This window comes from Lepidochelys kempii, chromosome 3, assembly GCF_965140265.1.
Source record: "Lepidochelys kempii isolate rLepKem1 chromosome 3, rLepKem1.hap2, whole genome shotgun sequence".
Lineage (NCBI taxonomy): Eukaryota > Metazoa > Chordata > Testudines > Cheloniidae > Lepidochelys > Lepidochelys kempii.
In genome coordinates this window covers 179,589,102-179,613,018 of record NC_133258.1, presented here as the reverse complement: position 1 = coordinate 179,613,018, position 23,917 = coordinate 179,589,102, and the positions used below count along the sequence as shown (strand labels likewise).

The 23,917-nt window shown below is 39.4% G+C and overlaps 1 protein-coding gene across 5 annotated transcripts in view; it reads right to left on the bottom strand.

Moving 5' to 3' along the window:
- ASB3 (ankyrin repeat and SOCS box containing 3) overlaps nucleotides 1-23,917 on the bottom strand; it is a 128,241-nt gene that overhangs the window by 3,182 nt on the left and 101,142 nt on the right. For 3 of the 5 annotated variants that reach the window (XM_073339169.1, XM_073339170.1, XM_073339171.1), the window contains 2 exons: nucleotides 13,799-14,050; nucleotides 10,446-10,579 (listed from right to left, as the gene is read on the bottom strand). In XM_073339169.1, the coding sequence (XP_073195270.1) occupies nucleotides 10,446-10,579; nucleotides 13,799-14,050 (386 nt within the window). Of the gene's footprint in view, nucleotides 1-5,062; nucleotides 5,288-6,050; nucleotides 6,767-8,702; nucleotides 8,757-10,445; nucleotides 10,580-13,798; nucleotides 14,051-23,917 lie in introns of those variants that run through there. The other 2 variants (XR_012158276.1, XM_073339172.1) reach the window with 2 other exon arrangements.

Sequence of the window (23,917 nt, the reverse complement as noted above, 5' to 3'; positions counted from 1 at the left end):
TGTTTGTCCTGGCATAACATAAAACCTCAAAAACGTTAGGTAGATTGACAAATTTGGGTGTAGTAAAAAGGGCCAAACGTGGTTTAAAATGGAAGGCTTCATTAAACCTTAAATGCCAAGTCTCCAGAATGGCATTGGGACTTGCTTACAGAACAAAGAGCACAGTTTGAATGGAATTTACGGCAGATTTAAAAGCATAAAAAGAATCAGCATGCCAGATTTTTTGCCAACAGTGCTCAGTGGCAGAAAGGAAGAGGAGAAGCAATGGAGTTAGTGAAAGGTGTCAGAATTCAAATGTTAGGAAAAGAGAGTCCGGATCAAGGGAACATGGTAGGAGTTTAAATGAGATGGGGTGGGGGCGGGAGCGGGAAGGAATAAGATAAAAGGAATAAAGATTAAAAGAGGACATCTTCCATCTATCGAGTGAGCTAACACAGAGGGGCAGGACATGGAGAGAAGAATGAAGGTCAATTAAATTAGCAATTATCCAAGTGCAGACATTACGTTATACTAGCTGACCCTGGAAAAAACGATTTCTGATCAGAGTTTAACTTAACCTTTTCATTATTAAAAGATGGTATTTCATTCTTCTGTTGGTCTATTTAGCAACTGACGATCACTGTATCTTCACGCTCCTTCCCTCGCTCTCCCAATGGGTGGTGTGTGGCTACGTGGTTTCCATAAGTAATTGGCTGACCTTTATCTCAAGAGCAGGAGTGTGACAGAGCAACACAAACTTTTATGAAATACAAGAGTTCAGGTTTATCTGTGCTCTAACTGGAAAAAAAACAACTTGTATCTATGTTCCCTACTCCTGAGCTACTGTCACCTCAGAGTCCCTTTCCTCTCAGGCCACAATCTGTTGCCTCCCCAAGGGTTTAAAGTGGAATCTCCTGCCTTTGAGGTCCCCTTTTTGTCAAGGAAATATAATAAAAGACAGTAACATGAATAGCTAGAACAATGTCTTAACTTTAAAGTTGTTTTCTCTCTGTCCCCTGCCATTTCTTTATTGCCTTTTCTCTCAGGTTAATAGGAGTAAGGGTATATTTGTCAAGCCTTATTGATGGCGAGAATCCTCTTTGGCCTTTCCCACAAAATGGGTTGGGGAAGTTCTTTTCCTTTCCCCATTCTCTGTCTTATGTGGACAGGGAAGCTGTGTGTTCTTTTCCTCCTCCTCAGGGCAGAGGGATGACTATATTATACATACCTGCCCGACTCCCAGGTTATGTACTCAGGTGGCTAAGACAAGCCACCACCCATACCACCATGGCCACAGAGATATTTTTAGCACACTATCTCAAGCAGACCTAGTGTGTGTCTGTCTACCCACCCTGGGAAGTATGCTCCCAGGTGCAGTGTAGACATACCCTCAGAAAGGAGTGGACATCAATTCTATTCTCCAGGAGAAGAGAGAGTCAGTCAGGAAACAAGAGGCCACAGAGGAATAGCTGTTGGAGGTCACCCAACAGCACTACTACTGTTCAGTGTCATATTTCACTTGATCACCAATGGAGTAGGCTGGCCCCACGGTGCAGATTACAGCATTGCTGGAGAAATGCTGGTATGGCAACAACCGTCAAACTGGCTCAATGCAAGACCAGGTTTATATATTATTTATCAATGCACACAAAAGCTATACCAAAGGTCTGACATAAAACCAATGCAAGCAAAGAAATTCAGAGTTAGGCTCTTGTTTCTTAGATATTGCAGCAGATATCATGAAGAAACCAGCAGATTTTAGCAAAATTGAAGAGTATGCTGTGAGTTAAAGATGAAGCTACAGGCTTAGCAACTGATTCTCCTTCAGAATGCCCTCTACAGATCTACACTTTTATGATGTGTGAGCCCTCCCCATCACAGTTTAGCAGACCACTGGCATACTAGTGCCTCCAAACAATTTGAGCAAGACTATTTAGCAACTGAGACGATTGAATGGGGCACCACTGCACCAACCGCTCTCATTTCACCCTTATCTTACAAGGAATCTTAGTTTTATTCAATGACTTTTTACATGAATTAGGCTATATATGCAGGTCTGTTATGATCTAGCTAGTATTCTTTAGGGTCAGATACCTCACTCCAGTAGGCCTAGTTACAGCTTCAATGGCATGCTTACTGTGCCTAGGACCAAAATTTGTAAAACTACCACATGAATTGCCAGTCAGGCATTACTCTCTTAAAATGCTCCCTTCAGAGGGCAGTTCTGTAATCATTGTTTAAATTAGGCCTCCTCTGCCCTCCTTCTTGGGTGGTTAATATTGGGTTTTGGTTTCCTATATCCCCTGTGATTGAGAATCTGCATAACAATTAGCAAAGGAGAAAGAAAAGTTATTTTGCTGGTATCTGCTTTTCAGGTACATTGCATCTGCAGATCCATCTACCTCACCCAATAATTTTTTTTAATTTAGTAGAAACAACTGTGGATGGAGGCATGCCAAGGTTCCTTTTTTAGCTTCTCTTTGTTTGTATCTGAAAAGGGGCATTTGCAATGCCGCCAGCTCTGCAACTTTATCACAAGTCTCAGAATATTTGGTGTTCTTCTTGAAGTCCCAGCTCCTGAAGTAATATGATTACATGAAAATCTCAACTAACCAACTAAAAAAAAGTTTCTAGCTCTCATATTTGTGGAGCAAACCTTGAAAATGTGAACCCTAAAGACTCAAAAGGCACAAAACAAATAAAATGAAATAAAATGTATTATTTTAATCTTGTGAGTTTTAAGACAATCTCATGAGTTTTGGGGAGTCAGGCTTATTGCTTTTGAATGCCTGGGGATGGCAATACATGTGTGGCCCCAATGAGCACTGCTCTTTTAGATGTTTCGAAGCTCACAACAGTAGGTGTGTATAAGCCAAGAATGTTGATTTGCAAGCAGCTATATACTATATTTTATTTATGTATGTACACACACACAATAAATAAATACAGTTACTGGTGATTAATTTCTCTTATATTTGCATACTATCTTAAAGTCAGACTACTGTTATTAATTGTATGTTATTTGAGTTCAATGTCTTTCTTTTTTATTTTTTGGAAAAGATATATGCCATTTCAATAGGATCCCAATTTCAGTAGGATCATTTTGGTTCTATTGTTGAGAATAACACATTTGTCGTGGCTTTTGGTTCTATGATTCTTAACTTGACAGATTAGCAGCTGAGGATCAATCTCAGCATAACTAAGGGACTGTTTATCCTATGGGTTAATGTACTTTGTAATGTATCACTGAATACTTTGACCATTAAATACACATGTACTGTAATGCTACATGCTCAAAATTCTTGAAACTTTTAATACTAAGTATTTACTAGAGATGTGCAATCGCCTCCTTCCTTTGTAAACAGCAGTATTAATTCTGGAATTCTACAACTGGCAAACACAAGGTCCTATAACCCTCTGAGTACAATACAGAATACTTAGCAGAAGTATAGGATAATAGTACATATTTCAATGGGACAGAACGAAACACAAAAAATGGGGATTTTAGCACATAAGAAAAATCTTTGGGATCAATCTCCATTGAGAAAGGTCATCTACAGCACTCTAATACTTAGGATCATGTTTTTAACCCAAGAGACAATAGTTTTCCCAATACAAACTCCATATCCTATCTATAGTAATGTACTATAAATAATTTACTATAGAGTACAGTAGAATGTACTAGAGAGTACAGTAGAACCTTGGAGTTACGAACATCTCAGGAATGGAGGTTGTTCATAACTCTGAAATGTTTGTAACTGAACAAAACATTATGGTTGTTCTTTCAAACGTTTACAGCTGAACATTGACTTAATACCACTTTGCAGCTTTACTATGCAGAAGAAAAATGCTGCTTTTAACCATCTTAATTTAAATGAAACAAGCACAAAAACAGTTTCCTTACCTTGTCAAATCTTTTTTTTAACTTTCCCTTTTTTTTAAGTAGTTTATGTTTAACGCAGTAGTGTACTGTACAGTATTTTCTTTTTTTGGTCTCTGCTGCGTGATTGAGTACTACCGGTTCCAAATGAGGTGTGTGGTTGACTGGTCAGTTTGTAACTCTGGTGTTTCTAACTCTGAAGTTCTACTCTATTTATCTTTATTCCTTTCATTCTCAGCAATTCATTTACTCATATATTCGGACAAGTATACAATACTTAATGGTTATACAATGTGATGTTTGCCTTGGGTGCTTTCAATTTCATTTATTTCAGTCATCATGTTTATATGTTCCACAGTCTGTACATAGGTTGTAAAATGCCACTTTTACTTTGGCATGAAGCATACTTCTATTTCTTGGAGAATGCTACTACTAGTATAGTTTTATACTTAATACTATAGATACATGTTGAAGATTGCCTCACAAACACCAGACACAAAAACAGACCTTTCAACTACAAAAGCAAAAAAGGTTGCCAGTTATATTGAAATTTTCCATGATCTTCCACCAACTTAAAGCACAGCACAGTTCAAAAGTCACATTGACTATAAAGAGACAAGTTCCATTTCATTTCATTACTCCCTCTTTTTCATTTGAAAGCCTCAAGTCAAAAATAAGATGAACTTCTTGCAGGGACAGTGGAGAGCAGTTTAATAGCTGCAATAAATCAATATTCTTTTAAGGTAAAACTTTCTGAAATGTAGCATCTTCAACGAAAAAAGTTCCACTTTTTTAAAAAAAGTTATTATGTCACCTTTCACCCTCATACCACACTGAGCCAACTTTGCTGCTGCACACGAAGTGTTCTGTCCCAACAAACAGTCCCATCTGAAACAGCACAAAATATAGAATGCAGTAACATGGTATTTTCTAAAAGGGATGAGCGTTCCTTTTAGCCCTCATGATGATGGGACCAAAAAAAAAAAAAAGAAGAAGAAAGAAACTAACCCTTTATCAGTCATTTTTTGAAAAATGTTACTTTTGAAAGCAGTGGCAATAAATTCTGAGGAGGCTGCTTGTCCCACTTTCTGACTGATAATAAGCACAGTTCTCACAACTATTAGAGGGAAATCTGAGGTTTGGAAGACTGAGGGAGGAAGAGATGGAAAAAGAATACAGGAATTCCATGAATCCAGAACTAACCTGTACCAACAAGTTAAAGAAGTATGGGCTGGATGAATGGACTATAAGGTGGATAGAAAGCTGGCTCAACGGATAGTGATCAATGGCTCCATGTCTAGTTGGCAGCCCGTATCAAGCGGAGTGCCCCAAGGGTCAGTCCTGAAGCCGATTTTGTTCAATATCTTCATTAACGATCTGGAGGATGGCGTGGACTGCACCCTCAGCAAGTTTGCAGATGACACTAAACTGGGAGGAGAGGTAGATATGCTGGTGGTAGGGATAGGATACAGAGGGTCCTAGACAAATTAGAGGATTGGGCCAAAAGAAATCTGATGAGGTTCAACAAGGGTAAGTGCAGAGTCCTGCACTTAGGACAGAAGAATCCCATGCACTGCTACAGACTAGGGACTGAATGCCTCGGCAGCAGTTCTGCAGAAAAGAACCTAGGGGTTACAGTGGATGAAAAGCTGGATATGAGTCAACAGTGTGCTCTTGTTGCCAAGAAGGCCAATGGCATTTTGGGCTATATAAGTAGGGGCGTTGCCAGCAGATGGAGGGAGGTGATCGTTTCCCTCTCTTTGACATTGGTGAGGCCTCATCTGGAGTACTGTGTCCAGTTTTGCGCCCCACACTACAAGAAGGATGTAAAAAAAATTGGAAAGTGTCCAGCGGAGGGCAACAAAAATTATTAGGGAATTGGAACACATGACTTATGAGGAGAGGCTGAGGGAACTGGGATTGTTTAGTCTGAGGAAGAGAGGAATGAGGGGGGATTTGATAGCTGCTTCCAACTACCTGAAAGGGGGTTCCAAAGAGGATAGATCTAGACTGTTCTCAGTGGTAGCAGATGACAGAACGAGGAGTAATGGTCTCAAGTTGCAGTGGGGGAGGTTAGGTTGGATATTAGGAAAAACTTTTTCACTAGGAGGGTGGTGAAACACTGGAATGCATTACCTAGGGAGGTGGTGGAATCTCCTTCCTTAGAGGTTTTTAAGGTCAGGCTTGACAAAGCCCTGGCTGGGATGATTTAGTTGGGGATTGGTCCTGCTTTGAGCAGGGGGTTGGACTAGATGACTTCCTGAGGTCCCTTCCAACCCTGATATTCTGTGATCTTTTCTTTTTTCCTCAGCTGTCCACTTAAAGAAAAAAAATCACTAAAGCACCTTATATTTTGCTATTATCACATTACAATCTTGGTTTCATTTTACACTTTCAGTTTTCCTTATGCAGACACTAAGCCCTTGTCTATACTACAGAGTTTTGTCAACAAAAGTTATGTCGATGATCAAAAAGCGCTATAATAACATTGCTATTGCATGTTCACACTACGCTCCTCGTCTCGGCAGAGCATGTCCACAGCTGGTGCTCTAGTATCAACAGTGAGAGCAGTGCACTGTGGGTAGCTATCCCACTGTGCTACTTGCCACCTTCTGCAGCTAGAACTTGTGCGACGGCGGAGTGGATCGCAGCGCATCATGGGTGCAGGCTCAATGTCCCATGATGCAGTTCTTTCTGTCCCAGCATTCTGTGGGCTTTCGACTGCATTTTGCAGCATTTTTCATTGGCCCCCGTTTACTGTGCGCCCGCCCTCTCTGTGTGAAAAGATGGATCCTGCACCGCTCTCTACTGTTGTGGTAACTGTCATTAACACATCACGGGTGGTCATGCAGTATATCATGAGCTTCCAATCTGAACAGATATCTGAGTTGCCTGACCTGCTGTATGCTATGGAAAGAAACGACATCAGATTACTTTTGGCATTGACAGAGCAGCTAAACAAGTGGACCATCGCTTTTAGGCTCAGGAAACAAGCACTGAGTGGTGGGATCACATCATTATACAGGTCTGGGATGATGAACAGTGGCTGCAGAACTTTCAGATGCGGAAAGCCACCTTCCTTTGGAAACTTGCCCTAGTCCCAAGGTGCAAGGACACCAAAATGAGAGCAGCCCTCTCAATGTGGAAGCATGTGGCAACTCCAGACTGCTACCAGTCAGTCAGGTATTGGTTTAGAGTCAGGAAGTCGACCATTGGGGCTGCGTTAACGTAAGTGTGCAGAGCTATTAATTGCATCCTACTACAAAAGACTGTGACTCTTGGCAATGTGTGTGAAATAGTGGACGGCTTTGCAGAAATGGGATTCCCTAACTGCCCTGGGGTGAGAGATGGCATGCATATTCCAAGTCTGTCGATAAAACTCTGCTGCAAAAAGTTCTATGCGTCTGGTTGAGGTGGTTTTATTTTGTTGCCAAAACAAGAGAGTTTTGTAGGCAAAAGTAGCACTGTAGTGTGTATACCTCCACTGTTTTGTCGAGAAAAGCTGCCTTTTGTTGACAAAATTGTGTAATGTCTACACTGCAGTGTAAACCCAAGCTGCAAACACAGGCTCAAGCCTGATCCTCCTTCCGTTCACACAACTCAGATCCTGGGACCCCATAGGGAAGAGGGTCCGAGCCTGAGTCAAGCTGGGACACAGGGTTCAAGTCCTATCATTTTGCAGGGTAGATGCAGCTCCGCTGGACTCGTGCTCTAGGAGTCCACCAAAAATATTCCACAATCCCACAAGCTGACTTTTTTTTTCCCTCTGAACAGTCAAGTTTGGCACACAGTCAGGATTTTCTATGCTGCACCATGAACAAAGGGCTAGAATGGCCATATTATTGGGAGGGCATTAGAAAGTCTGGGATATGGGTAGTTGGACTTGGGCCCACATAATACAGCATAGATGCTGGAGCCCCACGTTGAGACCCACGGTCCAACAATTCCTACCCTGAGGTTACAAATAAGTGTAGATGCTCAAGCCCTCAGTTAACAAACCCAGGGTCTGCTAACTCAAGTTCTACTAACCCTGGGCTTACATTGCAATGTAGACATACCCTAAGAGTACAAATGCTGCCTGTACACCATATAGGGCAGGGGTTCTCAAACTAAGGGTTGGGACCCCTCAGGGAGTAGCAAGCTGTCAGCCTCCACTCCAAACCCCGCTGTGCCTCCAGCATTTATAATCGTGTTAAATATATTTTAGAAGTGTTTTTAATTTGGCGGGGGCGCACTCAGAGGTTTGCTAAGTGAAAGTTTGAGAACCAGTACAAAAGTTTGAGAACCACTGATATAGGGTATATATTGCCGTTAGACATCTGTGCTGGTCCATGCCAGCTGACTTGGGCTAAGGGACTGTTTAACTGCAGTGTATGTGTTTGGGCTCAGGCTGGAGCCTCGGGCTGTAGGACCCTGCATGGTGGGAGGGTCCTAGAGCCCGGGCTCCAGCCTGAACCCATAGGTCTACAGTGCAATTAAACAGCCCCTTAGCCCAAACCCCTTAGCCCAAGTCAGCTGGCACATGCCAGTCATGGGTTTTTAATTGCAGCGTAGACATACTCATAGAGATCCACTAAAGCATCAAAATAGGCCTGACGTAGAAGTTAAGTTCTACATAGACCTGTACTAATCCTCTGCACTGGGGTGAATTTCACCTACAGTGATTAATGTTCTCAGTTTGGAGTGTTTGAAACAAACATATCAGAACTGAACTGTAATGACAGGTTCTTTTATATTTAGCACAAATACTTCATTTTTAATTTCGGATATTAAATCTTTTGGGATTCTTAGTACCATTCAAGACCTACTAACATTCAAATGTCCAGTGTAATATGCCACATACGTGCAGGAAGTACCTCAGCATGCCTGCTTTTCCTCTCTTTCTGACTAGAGCTGACTGAGAAGTAAAAAAACAAACAAAAAAAATTGTGAGGTGCCTAGGATGATCTCTCTCTCTGTCTCTGACTTTTCTCACTAGGCTTGATTATGCAAGCATTCTGGCCCTGGGAAATCACTGTCTGAGGATGGTCTGCTTCTACCTTCTACAATTTGACTAAGACCACCAAGGAAGACTACCAAAAATTTAGGAGTTACTAACTGCCCCCATATTCTAGCTCCTAAATGGAACACATTTAAGTCTGCTAAATGTATAATCATTCTCATACTTTTTCATACTAGGAAAACTTAAAATATATAAGAAACCATTTCATGTTTTTTCACATTTTTCTTAGTATGCTTGGTAATTATGAGTAATAACCTGTCTTTCTCCTAGCTGATCCTGCAGTGAAGTCCTAATGCTAAATTTAGGACATCACATTAATTTCTATAACAGACTGATGTTCTAAACAAAACACAGAATTAAAACTCCACCGAAGGATTAAGCAGGAGGAAGAAATAGACTGCAAAGAAATCAGCCTTTATTACAATATGAATATATTCACTAATAACTAAGGGAACACAGAAAAACTTTGATCAAGTACATTTCTTTATGCAAAGCCTTCTCCCACTCCAATAAGATATGCTGATTAGTATTAAATACACTACTCCAAGGAAAATCTTATAAAATAAGCATAAAAACAATCCTTTGTAGACATTATAGCACTGCTTTAAAAAGGAATTCGTTTTACAATGAATCAATAGGAAAGAGTATTGCATAATTTTTCAGATAGCTCAGTCCTGCACAGCCCATTTGTTCTGACTGGCTTTTGGGAAGGGTGTGTGTGGCGAGAGATAGTATTTGTGGAAATATATTTATTCATTTTTGGTTGACTATATTTTAATTATAGGAGGGAAGAGAGGCTGCTGGATTTCTAGGTATTTATTAGAATATTTATATGGTTTGTATTTTTAATTACTGTCAAAAGTGCTTAGATGAGTGGGTAGGCGTTTTTGTATTGAGTGTATAAATCAAATTCAATAAGCAAAGTTAAGGGACCATTGTCTAGAAAAAGTAATCAAGTAATATCCATCATCTCCCCTTAAATCTTCTAAGAGGCAGAACAAATCATTTTAGTAAGTTCCACTATTAACTTATACTTGATGCCTTTACAATATATTTTACACCCACCCTCCAAAGGACATACCTACCTAATCTCTTGAACTAGCTACTAAGACTTTTCCATACCAGTTGTCAAGCCAACTGACCTGTACAGGTTACTTAATAAGATCAAGGTTAACTAGTTTACAGTCCTCAAAATCTTTCCCAACAACAGGCTCTCTGAATTGCGTTTCATACATGTGTGTTATGATGCCATCCTGCTGCCTTTTCATGTTTAAGGGCACTTGAAACCGTATTTACCTTAGACAACTTTTTATTTAATCTGTATACCAGTAATTACATGGAGAGGATAATCCTGACTAAAAGTATCAGTTTGAAACACATTATGTATTTCATTTACTATACTGTTTATTTTATTAATTCAAATATGATCTTAGTTTAGGACAACTACTGGCTTCCCCAGGTATAAAAACACAATTTCTATCCAATTTAATTTTACATTCTGCAGTCTTCACATATTGTTCCAAAGAGCTATTTCCCTCTTAAATTCTGGAAATTGGTATGTGCAGAAATTAGCTGATTACTTACCAAAATGGTTATGTGGAATCCAGGTGGAGGTTTCTTTGTAGTCAGAGAGATTTTGTTCTACAGCTGGAGGAAGCCTTTTCCAGTTAGTGAATTCCAGAGTGAAATTAAGGACGTCATCATTCACAGAATAAATCCTACACAATAAAAAATTACCGTATAACTTTGTCAACTGTTGTACACACTACCTTAAAGATAATCTTGGGGGAGAGGAGGAAACATATTGAAAGATTTGTGTTTTTGTAACAAGTTTCTGGAAATCTACATCCTAAGCATAACAAAACATCAAAGGGAATTCTAAAATAACTTTGACAGCATTACACTTTACTAAAGCAATTATATCTTCCTCCATTACTTTTAGAATTAAGCTATAAGAGAAAGTATGCATTCCTAAAATGTATTTGCCTTAGTAATAGGCAGTATTTTTCTCTGTAATAATTGCTTATTCCATCTCTACCTAGGTTTTTATAAGGTCTCTCACCACCAGGGTGAATGAATGTCTCACATTAATGCCTAGTCTTTCCATCACATATGGAAAAAATGTTTAATGGCTTATTTTAATTTAAAAAATAATCAAACCAAAACCTAAGGAATAAAAAAAAAAAGATTTGAGTTTTATGCACACACTGATTTTAGCCTCTAAATTTAAATGTGTTAGTCTCTAAGGTGCCACAAGTACTCCTTTTCTTTTTGCAGATACAGACTAACACGGCTGTTACTCTGAAAACTGATTTTAGGGTGATTTATATCTCATTTCTCCAAGAAAATGTGTAAAAAATGGTAAACAATAGCCTTCACAGGATAAATGGGTTACACAGGAAGTCTAAAGAAGTTATTTTTTAAAAAAGGTATTTGAAATGTACTGAAATATAATACTTGCACTTTCACATAATAATTTCTATGCTATATATGTATTCTTCCATTTTCATCTGACTCAACCAATAGTATAAAACATAAAATGCTGTGAAACACACAAATGTACTGGGTGATTAAAATTAATAATAAAAAACTTCCTTGCCTGTTCTATTTTTTCTATTATTTCATTTTTCAGCATTAATTTAGTTCAGGTGTGACCAACAGAGTCATTTTCATGCATTTATCTGAACACGGCACAGGAGTTATGAATCTGATTGCACTGCTTTCTTTAATGCCATGGGGAGTTTGCTTACCACTTTTGGTACTCCCACTAAAATTTACTGTTACTGTAGTACACTGACCATTATATTGTACAGCTGTACAACCCTAAGCCAGTGACAGTTACTCAACCATATGCACAGATGGCATTTACTTTCTATTACTCTGCCAGTATTTTCCAGGAGGAAAAAAAACTAGCATTGCATTTAAAGTTGCAAAAATATATCAAATCTGTAGATTACAAAGTAACAGGCAGTTATTTTAACAAGAATGTTTTTAAACAAGTTAAGTCAAGAAATGTGTATAAAAGTACTTGTAATTTAGCTGACAATTTTAAAAATTGTTACATACAATACAAATGGACAAGAAGAGTCACAAAAAATTAGGGCTTTTATAGTCTTTACTCTTGTAATCATACACTGCTCTTTATTTGTAAGTACAGTGTAATCACAAATAACATTTATCATGTCAGGCTTAAAATATGTTGCTTTAACTGCTGAGTATAAAATCAATGAATATAAAATTTCACTAAATCAAGAAAATCAGTCTAATGATGAGGTTAACATTGTAAGCAGTATGACAAGTTCAACTATAATATCACAAAATTGAAAACAGATCAATGTTTAAAACTGAGCGGACACTAAAATTCAGCTCTTTCTATACAAATTAAAGATTACAAGTAAATGGAATTCCTAACAGGATATGCAAAGTTTTGTGAATATGCCAAATCAGTGGACTCTGTCTAATCCATTATTTCTATTTCACGTGTTTGTATAGTTTCAAATTATTTTGTTACAAGGCATACATATGGAAGTGCAGAGTCAAAGTTTCAACTCTGCATGACAACATGGAAAAAAGGAAAAAATAATCAGAATAAAACATAAATATATTGACCCCTTTAAATACTACAATAATTTCTATAATGCCTAATTAAACGTAAAAGCAGTCAATCCAGTTATTTTTATCTGAAATGTATTAATCCACACTTTGTATAAAACAACATAAAATTTATGGTACTAAGGCAAAAAATCAAGTGACAATGACAATCTGCAATTTTACCCACTTCCTTCTCCCCCTGCCACTGAATTTAATGCTAGAGGGATTCCCCCTCCCACACTGTTTAAATTCCCATTTGACCCAGAATTATCTGAGATTTTTCTTATGCCATTGTTTTATTGCATTTACGTACTTCATTTGATTTGGGGTGGGTAGCACACCATGTTCCCAGGAGGAGGGAACTGATAGGGAAAAAAGCCTGTTCAGTGAAAAATGCAGAGACCCTATTCCCTGGAGTAAATAAAGCTTTCAAGCCTTGCTTTGGCTCTCTTCCCAGATAAAGGGAAAAGTTTCTTAACATTGAACCCTGGCCTTCTGTGTGAACTTTTCACTCAAGACATTTGAAATCTCTCTCAGTCATGATCCTGAGTTAGATAACTGAATTATGATCAGTGTTTAAAGTGATCTGAAAAATGTGGAGGGGTCTGTCATCACCTCTACATCTGCCTGTGCTCCTAGCGAACTAATTCTGCCCTTCAATCCCCAAATCAATCCTGCCCCCTCAATCTAGCCTCCTCCAGTCCCCATACCATTTGTGCCCCCATCTGTTCTGTCCCCATTACTCCTGCCCCCCCAAGCCTCACCTCTGTTCCTCCTGCAGCTCCTGGGGTTCTCCATCCCCTTCTCCCAGACTGGGCAGGCAGGTGTACAGCAAGGTCACCTCTCCCTCTTACCAGGCTGGGTGTTGCTGGGAGGAAGCGGGGAAAGAAGGGGGAGGGAGGAGAGGAGCCATCCAATAGCTCACAGAGGGGCAAGAGGTAGGAGAGGGCAAAGTCACCTTGTGCAGCTGGTCTCTTCCCGCTCCCTGCTGTCCTATGAAAACAGTGTGGGCTCCTGACAGAAGGGGGCAGCGCTCGGCCTGTTTCCTGCAGCAGCTCTGATTGGCTGCTATTTCCCAGGAGGTAGGCAAGTGGGCAAAGCAGCAAATCAGAAGGTGTTTTCACCCAGAGGTACTAAAATGTGCCACCTACCCTTCAGCAATCTCGCTTGCTGATGAGATATTTTACTTCCTGGGTCTGAAACCCATTGTCACCTGAACACACTGTAAGCACTGGTTACGATGTGCTGCTCAGTGAAAGCATTTGTTAAGCTACGTTAGTCATGAATTCGGAGATCAGTATTTAGTACACAACATCTAAAATACAAGGCAGTATTATCTTTCTTACCACAGTCTGCACAACAAATTCAGTGGATTAAATCCAGCCAACAATAGATATGGTAGCCATTCTTTGTTCTGTTCCTGCGCTTTAACGGCATATTTTGTAAACTCCAGTGAGCGTTCCCCAGAAGGCATTGGGCAGCCCACCTTCAAGAAGTGCCGAAACCAATAAAACTTTTTGTGATGCAGGCAGTATCCTAAATTAATCTCGAGTAAGTGGATCCCATACTTCAGAAGAATAGGAATTAAACCATAAAACCTACAATATCACACAGAAAACAAGACATTTGTTAAAATAATACTGAAAATACACTGCTAAAGTTACTATAGAAATCAGACTAGAGAACCTTTTGTAACAAACCATTTTAGACTATTGCAACAGTGACTGTTTCTAGAAAGCATCACCTTAAAATGTCACTCAAGTAATTTTTATTCCCCAAAAGAGATCAGTATTTAACTTTAAAACTTTTGCATTTTTGTTCCTGAAAATTTATTTAAAGAAGAAACTGAATTAAATTATACCAGCAATAATTTTTAGTTTAAGTAATGTTTGTGAAAGATGCTGGATCAGTGTAGCATTGGAAAATTAGGCCTTCTAATTATCCAAAGGACAGCTGCAGCCAAGGCAGCAGCAGGTCAAGCTTTCTCATACTTAGAGACCTGCAAATCTGCAGATATCCGTTTTATATCCCATGGATGTGGATATCGGCAGACCATGTTTGTGGATTGTGGATGGATGTGGTTCCAAATTTTATATCTAGAACCCTCAAACCTGCAGATACCCGTGGATCATGTTTGCGGACCACAGATCGGGTGCAGATACAATTTTTTTATCAGTGCAAGGCTCTACTCATAATGTCCTGCCAGTATGCTTCAAACCAGCTTTGTATGGATCACCTAGATGTGGCAAGGTTGTTCTCCTCTCAATCCCTGGACTCTCTACTGAAACTAATAATTAATACCAGTTTACTGGTGTACATCTCTCCACCACCAAACAAGTACTGAACTGAGACTAACAATTCATTTCACATTTTCACATATTCAGTCACCACTTGTTCATTCACATTTAAATTGCTAACCTAGAAGTGAAAGCCTGCATTGAAATACTGTCCCATTTCCCAGTCTCTCATGTCTCTGTTATAAGAAGACAGGATACACACTTCATTACACTTCTCTTTAATATATTAAATGTATTCATTTTTATAGACAATGTACATAACATTTGGATCAAAATGCTCCCCATTTCTGAGAATCCTGGAAATGTCTTGAAATTCACAGAATCATAGAAGTATAATGCTGGAAGGGACCTTGAGAGGTCATCTAGTCCATCCCCTGTGCTGAGGAAGGATTAAGTAGAACTAGACCATACTTGGCAGGTATTTGTCTGGCCTGTTTTTAAAATCCTTCATTGACAGGGATTCCACAACCTCTTTAGGTAACCTGTTCCAATGCTTAACTATCCTTATAATTAGACAGTTTCTTTTAGTATCTACCCTGAATCTTTTATGCTGCAAACTAGGGCAATTACTTCTCCTATACTTAGCTGGTCAGATAATCAGATAATCAGCTGATCAGCTTCCACTTTTAAATATTTGAAAACTTCTTTCAGCCCCACCCCACCCCCAGCCTTCTCTTCTCTAGACTAAACATGCCCAATTCTTTCAGTCTTTCCTCATAAGTCATATTTTCTAAACCTTTTTATCACTTCAGCTGTTCTCTCCTGGAATCTCTCCAATTTATGCATATCTTTCTTAAAGTGTGATGCCCAAAATTGGACACAATACTCCAGCTGAGGCCTCACCAGTGCTGATTAAAGTATGCAGTACTGCCACATAGCCAGTTATTTCCTATTTTGTATTTGTGCATTTGATTTTTTTTCTTCCTAAGTGCAGTACTTTGCCTTTGTCTTTATTGAATTTCATCTCGTTGATTTCAGACCAATTCTCCAATTTATCAAGATCATTCTGAATTCTAATACGCTCCTCCAAAGTGCTAGCAACGGCTCTGAGCTTGGTGACATCCTCAAATTTTATAGGCATACTCTTCACTCCATCATCCAAGTCATTAATTAAAATTTTGAATAGTACCAGACCCAAGACAGACTCCTATGGGATCCCACTTGCTATGACCTCCCAGTTTGACAGTGAATCATTAATAATTATTCTTAGTATGGTTTTTCAACTAGTTGTGCACCCCCTGTTGGGATATGTTAGGGTTAACTAATAGACCTGGAAAACCGCTGGTGTGCTGGCATGGTATCAGGAAGTAGGCACAGGCATGCACTATTCCTTCACTTAATAGATAAAGTGTTATCCCTTTCCCCTCCCTTCTCCTTGTTAAGAATTGGTAAGTGTTGCAGCTGCATAAGAAATGTGGGGATCTAAAGAATACCTTTTGGGTAAAGAAGTGTTATCTCCTCCTCCCTTCCTTTCCCAGCTACATAAGCGACCCCTGGGTCATGGCCCATTCCTCCTGCCCCTGAGAACTGCAGATTAAGGGAATTTGTAGCAACAAATTACTGCAAAGAAATGTATTTTCAAGGTAAAGACGTGTGCATAATATGCATAATGCTGTAATCAGTCAATAGGGGTGGGTACAATCATAGTATGGGAATTTCTATTACTTAATAAGGGGTTTTAGGGTGTTGTAGCGAATGTAGGCGTTTACATACTAATTTAAATAAAAAGAGTGTGCTGTAACTAATCCAGGGCTTACTGGACAATTGCGTCCAGGGGAACAAATACCACAATAAAGAAACCTGTACTCATATCCGCCTCTGGGTCAACCTGCTCCTTTTTCTTCTAACCTCTGGCATCACGAACAGGATCCCAGGGGAGAGTCGTGCCTGACCACCAGTCTCACCATGGATTCAATGAGTAAATTGAACTTGAATGGGCCCTTTACTGCAACCCCGGTTAAGGAGTTTATTAATAAACTGTTGGGAAGATCGTGGGGTAGGGGGGGTCCTTATGTGGCTCCCTCCAGGGATTGTCAGGATAGGCCAGCCATCCAGGGGTGGGTGGAAGCTGCCCTGGCATCCAGGTGCTCCCAGGATAAGAAAAAGGCTGTTTTGTTACAGGGTCTCTGTGAGAATCTGTCAGGTTTATGGGAGGAGGTTACCCATCTTAGAAGCAAAGTGAAAACTCTGCAGCAAATTGCTGAGGAACAGAACATGGTAAATCATCACAGTGTGCTGCCAGTCAGAATAGCTGAAAATCTATGGACGATTTTAATCGTCTTAAGTCAAAGAACCTGACCCTCAAGGGTCAAGTAGACGCCTTAAAGCAAACTTCTTGTTCCCCGACCCCCATTTCTCTCCCTCTCTCTATCTCTTTCTGCCCTTCCCTCTCCCCCCCCCCCCCCCACACTTTTGGTTTTCTGAAGTTTTAATAGACGGTACTTTAGATACTTAGTGAAAAGTTTGTTTGGACAAAGCATGACAGAAGTCTGCTGCATTTCATTAAAAAATTGTAAGTAAAAAGTCCACGGGTGACCATAGAAACAAATGTTTTACGCCTTTTTAAATAACTCCAAGGTAAAGGAAGCACAGGGCAGGGCAGCTGTGTTGCAGAGATTGTACTGGGTGGCTATGTTGTTACAAGCAAAATATATCACCTTAACGAATTAAATCCACAAGTGAATTATTTAAAGTATAATTGAAAGAATAGTTGCAAGTAGCTTTGTAAAAATTAATACTATAAAGTTTGGGGGAAGCTTAAAGGAAAATAAATCGTTGGGAGTTGTAAAAATGTTAAAAAGTAACAATTGTGGTGTTATAAAAAAATGTTCAATTCACAAATAAAACCCTGTTATGTAAAGGTAAATATACGTGCAACTCAGTACAGTCACATTGGGTAAAATCCTGGTAGTTAATCAAATTATCCAGGAGGGTTAAGTGGCTACTACCACCACTCTGTTTTTGTCCCCAGGAGCCTTTACAGGTATTCTAAGGGGAAATGGGCTCTTTTCCCACAGAAATGGTCTGTAAAGGACTGCTGCAGGCAGCAATCAGCCAGATACTCTGATCTATATTATTGGACTATTAGATGAGTTAATCAAAGTCACTAAAAAAAATGTAAGGTGTTTCTGTTGGAACTTAACTGGACTGTCTCAAGTTGTACAAGATGGAATGTAAGAGTTATATAAAACATAATAAAAGCAGTGCAAGCGGCGTTAAGCAAAAAAGAATTTTTGCGTGTGAATCTTTTTGTATAACTACGTAATGTTTTAAGGACCTAACCCAGCACTCATGGTTTATAAAATCCTGTTTGTAGGTTTAAAATAAATTGGTTTGGTTTTATTTTTTAAATTTAAAAAAACCCAATGATACTAAAATTCCATTTCAATCTCTCATTCAAAGTTGCAACACTGATAGACTCTTGTGCTAGACATGGGCAGATAGTGTAATGTGGCTTTGGTATTTAGCATTTAAACCTTTGGATACTTCCATGGTTTTTATAAGGTATAATATCTTTTTAAATAAGAACCAAAAAATGTGTTCCTAGCTAGGGCAGCCAGAACTGGAAGAATGGGGAGAGATTCTGGATCATTTTAGTAATAAATAGCAGCTAAAAACTGCAGAAGAAAAACAAAAAATTAAAAAACACTGTACCTCTGAAGGAAAGGCAAGGGTGAAATGTATAAGGGAGCAATGTTAGAAACACGGAGCCTTGGGGTGGCTCTGGGTGATCAGACTGTCGCTTTGGTGGGGGTGCATGAGAACTCTGTGAGCACGCGGGAGGCAGTTACCCCTGGTGTAAAAGTTGATGTGGCTAATATAATGTAGAGTTGAATAGTGGAGGGGGGTGTGCATTTTCCCAAAATATGTGCAGTGTATATTGTAGAAGGGGTAAAATGCAAACAAAACATGCTCCATAATTAAAATCCTATTAGGGTTCCAAAAGGAGCCACACTAGGTTGTTTTTTTTTTCTTTTGCAGATGGCTGTGTGTTTTGAAAGCAGAAGTTAAAAGTGAAAAGTAATCAAAACGCTGGTGGAAATTAATTGTGTCCCTTTTAAGACAGAGCCTCTGAGCTGCTAATAGCTTTGAATCCAAAAGCAAGCCAGACAGTGTCTGTGTAAATGCAAATCACCTAGCTAATAGGGGAAGAAAAGAACTGCCTACAAATGGCAGCACAAAGAAGCTGCAAATAATAAATAAACCTGGTCTGTTGTACAAAAGGGGAAACTGAGGTACACAACCTCATGAATTTCATAAATGAACAGTGGAATAATTCACCCTTTCCCTTTAAGGGTAAAACCCTAGCCTGCCTATAAAATAAAACAAAAAGGTATTAAGGTAATTCTTCTGTTTTCCTGAAGTCAGCAAAAATAATTGTAAAAAGAAAGGGGTACTTTTAAGCAATAATCTGTCCCCACCAAGGGGCTGGGAAATGTTTATTTTGTTTTTCAGATACTGTGGGCAAGCTGGCACCAGTGGAAGAACAACCCAGAACACCATGGGTCTACTGTCGCAATGAAGATTGTGTTGTGTGTTTTGTGTTGCTTGTCTTGTTATTACTGTTATTTTGATGAATATTGTACAAGGAAAATTAATGCATATAGCAGCAAAGATTAGTGCATGGTATAACCCGCCTGAAAAGCACGGTCTGGCCCAATGAGGGGAATCAAGTGATGTACCGCATTCCAGGAGAATACCATCCATTCCCAGCTCCTAAATGAAGGGTTCCTTACCCAGTCTTTGACCAGTTGAACCCCAGCCTGCTGATATTAAAAAACAAAAAATGGAGAATGGAAATGGGTTTATTACACGCAAATAAAAAGGCTCAGAATGGGGGTTAAAAAGGAAAATGTATAAATTGTTACATGCATATTACAGGTGGACCTACAAAGGGGAAACCAAGGATTCCCTGGCCTGGAATGGAATAATCATTGTTGCTAATCACAATTGTCACTATTGTAAACCCTGCCCAGATCCCGCGATGTAAAATAGCAAAAAAAGGAAACACGTGAACAGTTACACCCCTAAGTGGCGGTAATGAAGCAAAGGAGAACTTTAAAGATTTACCAGTAGAAAACTACTACTAATCCCCCATGGGAATTTGGCAATGTTGGTATGTAGTGTATGAATTGAAGTGGGGATCCTAACCCGGTGGAGGATATCAAATTTATCAGGAAATATTGAATAGTACTCCTTAGCATATGTCATAACAAATGACAGTGGGAAACACAGTCATCTGGACATGTTGTTTGTCATGGAGGGCCCCAAAAACGTATAAACCCTCTGGTCTCCTGGGGTGTCTGGGTTATGGGGTTCCACAATTGGGGTGTGGTGTTACCATGTGTAATCATAATGTTACCTCCATAAAGAATAATCCTTAGGCTTGCAATTATGTACATACCAGACTGAGCATGAAGTCTCCCCTGGAACGTTGGGAATATGACAGTTTAACCGCTTTGCAGAATGTATCCCTACAGGTAATATGGATGCCAAGCTAAAGGATCCTGATTTAAGCTGGCCGCAGCCTGCAGCTGGAAATACTTCCTTATGGGCAAACATGCGGAAGCCACTGTAGGAGTGGGTGCAACCAGAGCTCATCTGTGTGTCCTTTCGGTCCATTACATGGATGAGTGGTACACTCCACAGAATGCAGCACATACACAGAAGGGTTGAAGCAACAATTTAATTAGTGGGTAAGGGAATATATATGGAATTGTCACTGCAGAAGGGCTCTATAGGCAGTAGGAAGCACAGGGTTGGGTGTATGGAATCTGGGGAACCGTTGAATAACTAAGTAATTAATAAGCCAAAATGTAAAATTTCAACAACAAATCAATGAACTACCGGCACAGCAACTATCTGCCGTTGCAATGGAATGGAAAAGAGCGGCAAAAGTGAACCTGCGGTTAACTCAACAAATAGGGAACCTTGTGACATGGGTGGGGGACGGCTTCAAAAGGCTAACTTGGAAATAGGAGGTGTGTCTGGAAATGCAAAATGCTCAGCTAAGGGGCTAACACCTGGGTAATAGTTGCAGTGGTACCTTGGAATGAGATGGCAATTAAGGTGGTCCCCATAAGCCCTATGGAAATAATAAGAAAGGGAGAAGCTCACTGGGAACCACTGGGGAATAAACAGGAAAAATGGAATGGTGTAAAATGGACAATAATTAAATTAAGTAATTGTTTATCCAAAAAAAAATAAAATAAATGTGCCCCTCCCCAATGGCCATACAGAAGCAGACCCAATGGCCTGTGCCAAGGGTGAACAATTGGGTGTAATGTATATGGGGTATGAAATGTTCTGCTAAAAGTATGCATAACTCTGTAATATAACACTTGGAAGTACAAGTGCACCAACATCTGGCACAATTACACACATCTACATGCTGTCATTGGGAGTTTGGTGCATGAATGGATCTGTGGAACCCACTGCTGTGGACAATCGAACCAGTGCATTACCCAATTCCATGCCAAGTGGTCAAGCTGGTTTGGACAGTATCACGTTTCTCTCTAAATATTCAATGGACTCATGATATGGACAAGAGCACATGAACACTCCAGGGGCAACTCCGGGCCAAGCAACGCTGAACGCAGGTGTTGGCAGCCCAGGAGGCCCTTCAAGGAATTAATGCCTTCCAATTGGCTACTAAACTGCCTGCTAATTGTGCGTGGACTAATGTTGCCTGTGCCCTTCGAACAGACCTAATGGACACTCATTCACTTCTTGGTCGTATTACTCATGTTATAAGAATGTTATTCCTATTAATTGTAATATTAATCATATTTATGGAGCGTTTAAAATTATGTGCTGCCTTAGCCTCTCCCCGAAGGCCATATTTGTAAATTCAGTGGCTTACCCCTTTTTATGACCTGCCTTCTCTCTCTCCTCATAGCATGATCAGTGGACCAAGGTATCAGGCTAGCTGGAGCTGAATGCCCCGCCATTCAGTGTGCGAGAAGGAGGGGTGCCTGGGCCTCTCTTTGAAGAGAGTGGCGGAGTGTTGGGATATGTTAGGGTTAAGTTACAGACATGGAAAACTGCTGGTTTGCTGGCATGTTATCAGGGAGTAGGCACAGGCATGCACTATTCCTTCACTTAATAGATAAAGGTGTTATCCCTTTCCCCTCCCTTCTCCTTATTAAGAATTAATAAGAGTTGCAGCTGCATAAAAATGTGGGGATCTAAAGGATACCTTTGGCTAAAGAAGTGTTATCTTCTCCTCCCTTCCTTTGCCAGCTACATAAACGAGAACTGCTCATGGCCCCTTCCTCCCTCTCCTGAGAATTGCTGATTAAGGGAATTTGTAGCAACAATCACTGCAAAAAAATGAATGTTCAAGGTAAAAATGTGTATAATATGCATAATGCTGTAATCAGTCAATAGGGGTGGGTATAATCATAGTACTGGTGTTTCTATTACTTAATAAGGGGTTTGGGGGTGCTGTAATGGATGTAGGCGTTTACATACTAACTTAAATAAAAAGAGTGTGCTGTAATTAATCCAGGGCTTACTGGACAATTGGGTCCAGGGGAACAAATATCGCAATAAAGAAGCCTGTACTCATATCCGCCTCTGGGTCAACCTGCTCCTTCTTCTAACACCCCCCTTACAGTAATTTCATCTAGACCATATTTCCCTAGTTTGCTTTAAAATGTCATGCAGGACAGTGTCAAAAGCCTTACTAAAGTCCAGATAACTCATAGCTACTTCTTCCCTCCATCAACTAGGCCAGTTATCCTTTCAAAGAGGGAAATTAGGTTGGTTTGGCATTATTTATTCTTGACAAATCCTTGCTGGCTATTACTTATCTTCTTATCCTCCAGATTTGAACAAATTGATTGTTCAATAATTTTTCTCAGTGTCTTTCTGGGTATTGAAGTTAGAGTAATGCCATCAACCAGTTAGCCTCTCAACATTTTTCCTTAAGGTTTATATTTAGCATGATTTGTGTGAGACATTAAGTCTCTGTTACAACCATTTTAAAAAGATCTTTCTTTTACTTTGAAAAAAAATAAAAGATCTTGCTTTTACTTTTACTTTACAACCATTTTAAAAAGATCTTTCTTTTACTTTGAAAAAAAATAAAAGATCTTGCTTTTACTTTTACTTTGTCCAGATATGTTTTGTGGGATGCAATAAAGAAGACAGTTGTGTTAGAATGCTGAAATGCTGTCACCTAAGATCTCATAACTAAGAGCCATTTCCTTCTATACTGGATTTCAATCAAGACTTTGCAGGCTAAAAGATCTGTGCATATATTCACACGGTAATCTAATCCAAATAGTGTATTCCTCTTACATAGCAATTTAGATACCTTTGATTCATTTAAAAGATAAAACGGTAAGGTGAAAATCATTAGTTTTTCTTTGCCTTCATTGCAATTATCAGCAAGACATATTTTAAAATCTGTGTGATTAGTCTTTATTAATGATATTGTGATAATGAATGATGATATAACCAATCATTTGTGTGTTGGTTGCACCTATGGCCTTTAGTTAATAATTTGATTACAGAATGTTGCTTCTATGAGGCAATCTGGAATTTACATCTCTGCTGCCTGCCTCATTTGTTGCAACATTTTTGAGTACCATTAGCAGGGCTGATTCATTTTCTAAAAACTGTATTTATTATACACTAAGAATAGGACAGAAGAGTGAAATGATGCTCATTGATTTTTAAAGACATGGTCTAAGAGGTATGCAGTGAAATTCAATACAATAAAACCTAGGCATTGCTTCACTGCAAACCTTATACATAATTTATAGGAGACATGGCAGAGCACATTCTGGCTATTATCCAGATGTATGATTTCACATGTGCAGTTCAGGATCTGCATGAGTTCCTGCCTCAAGCAATTCAAAATCATTTGCAGCCTGACCAGAGAAATATTAGCTATAATAGGCACAGTCATAGGGACATGCTTTCACTGTTTAAAAAAAAATTATGTCCCTGCTGATTTCCTCTCCTGAAATATGCCCTTTTAGCTGAAGCGGAATAAATTTAAGCCAAATGTTGCTGCAGCATTTTCACTCAGGAAAATTACTGAACTGGCAGGTTATTTATTAAAATTCTGAACTGATTCTAGATACATGGCGCATATTGAGAGATTCTTTTGAAGCAATTTTACAATATGCTTGGAGAGGGTTTTTTTAAGAGTTTACT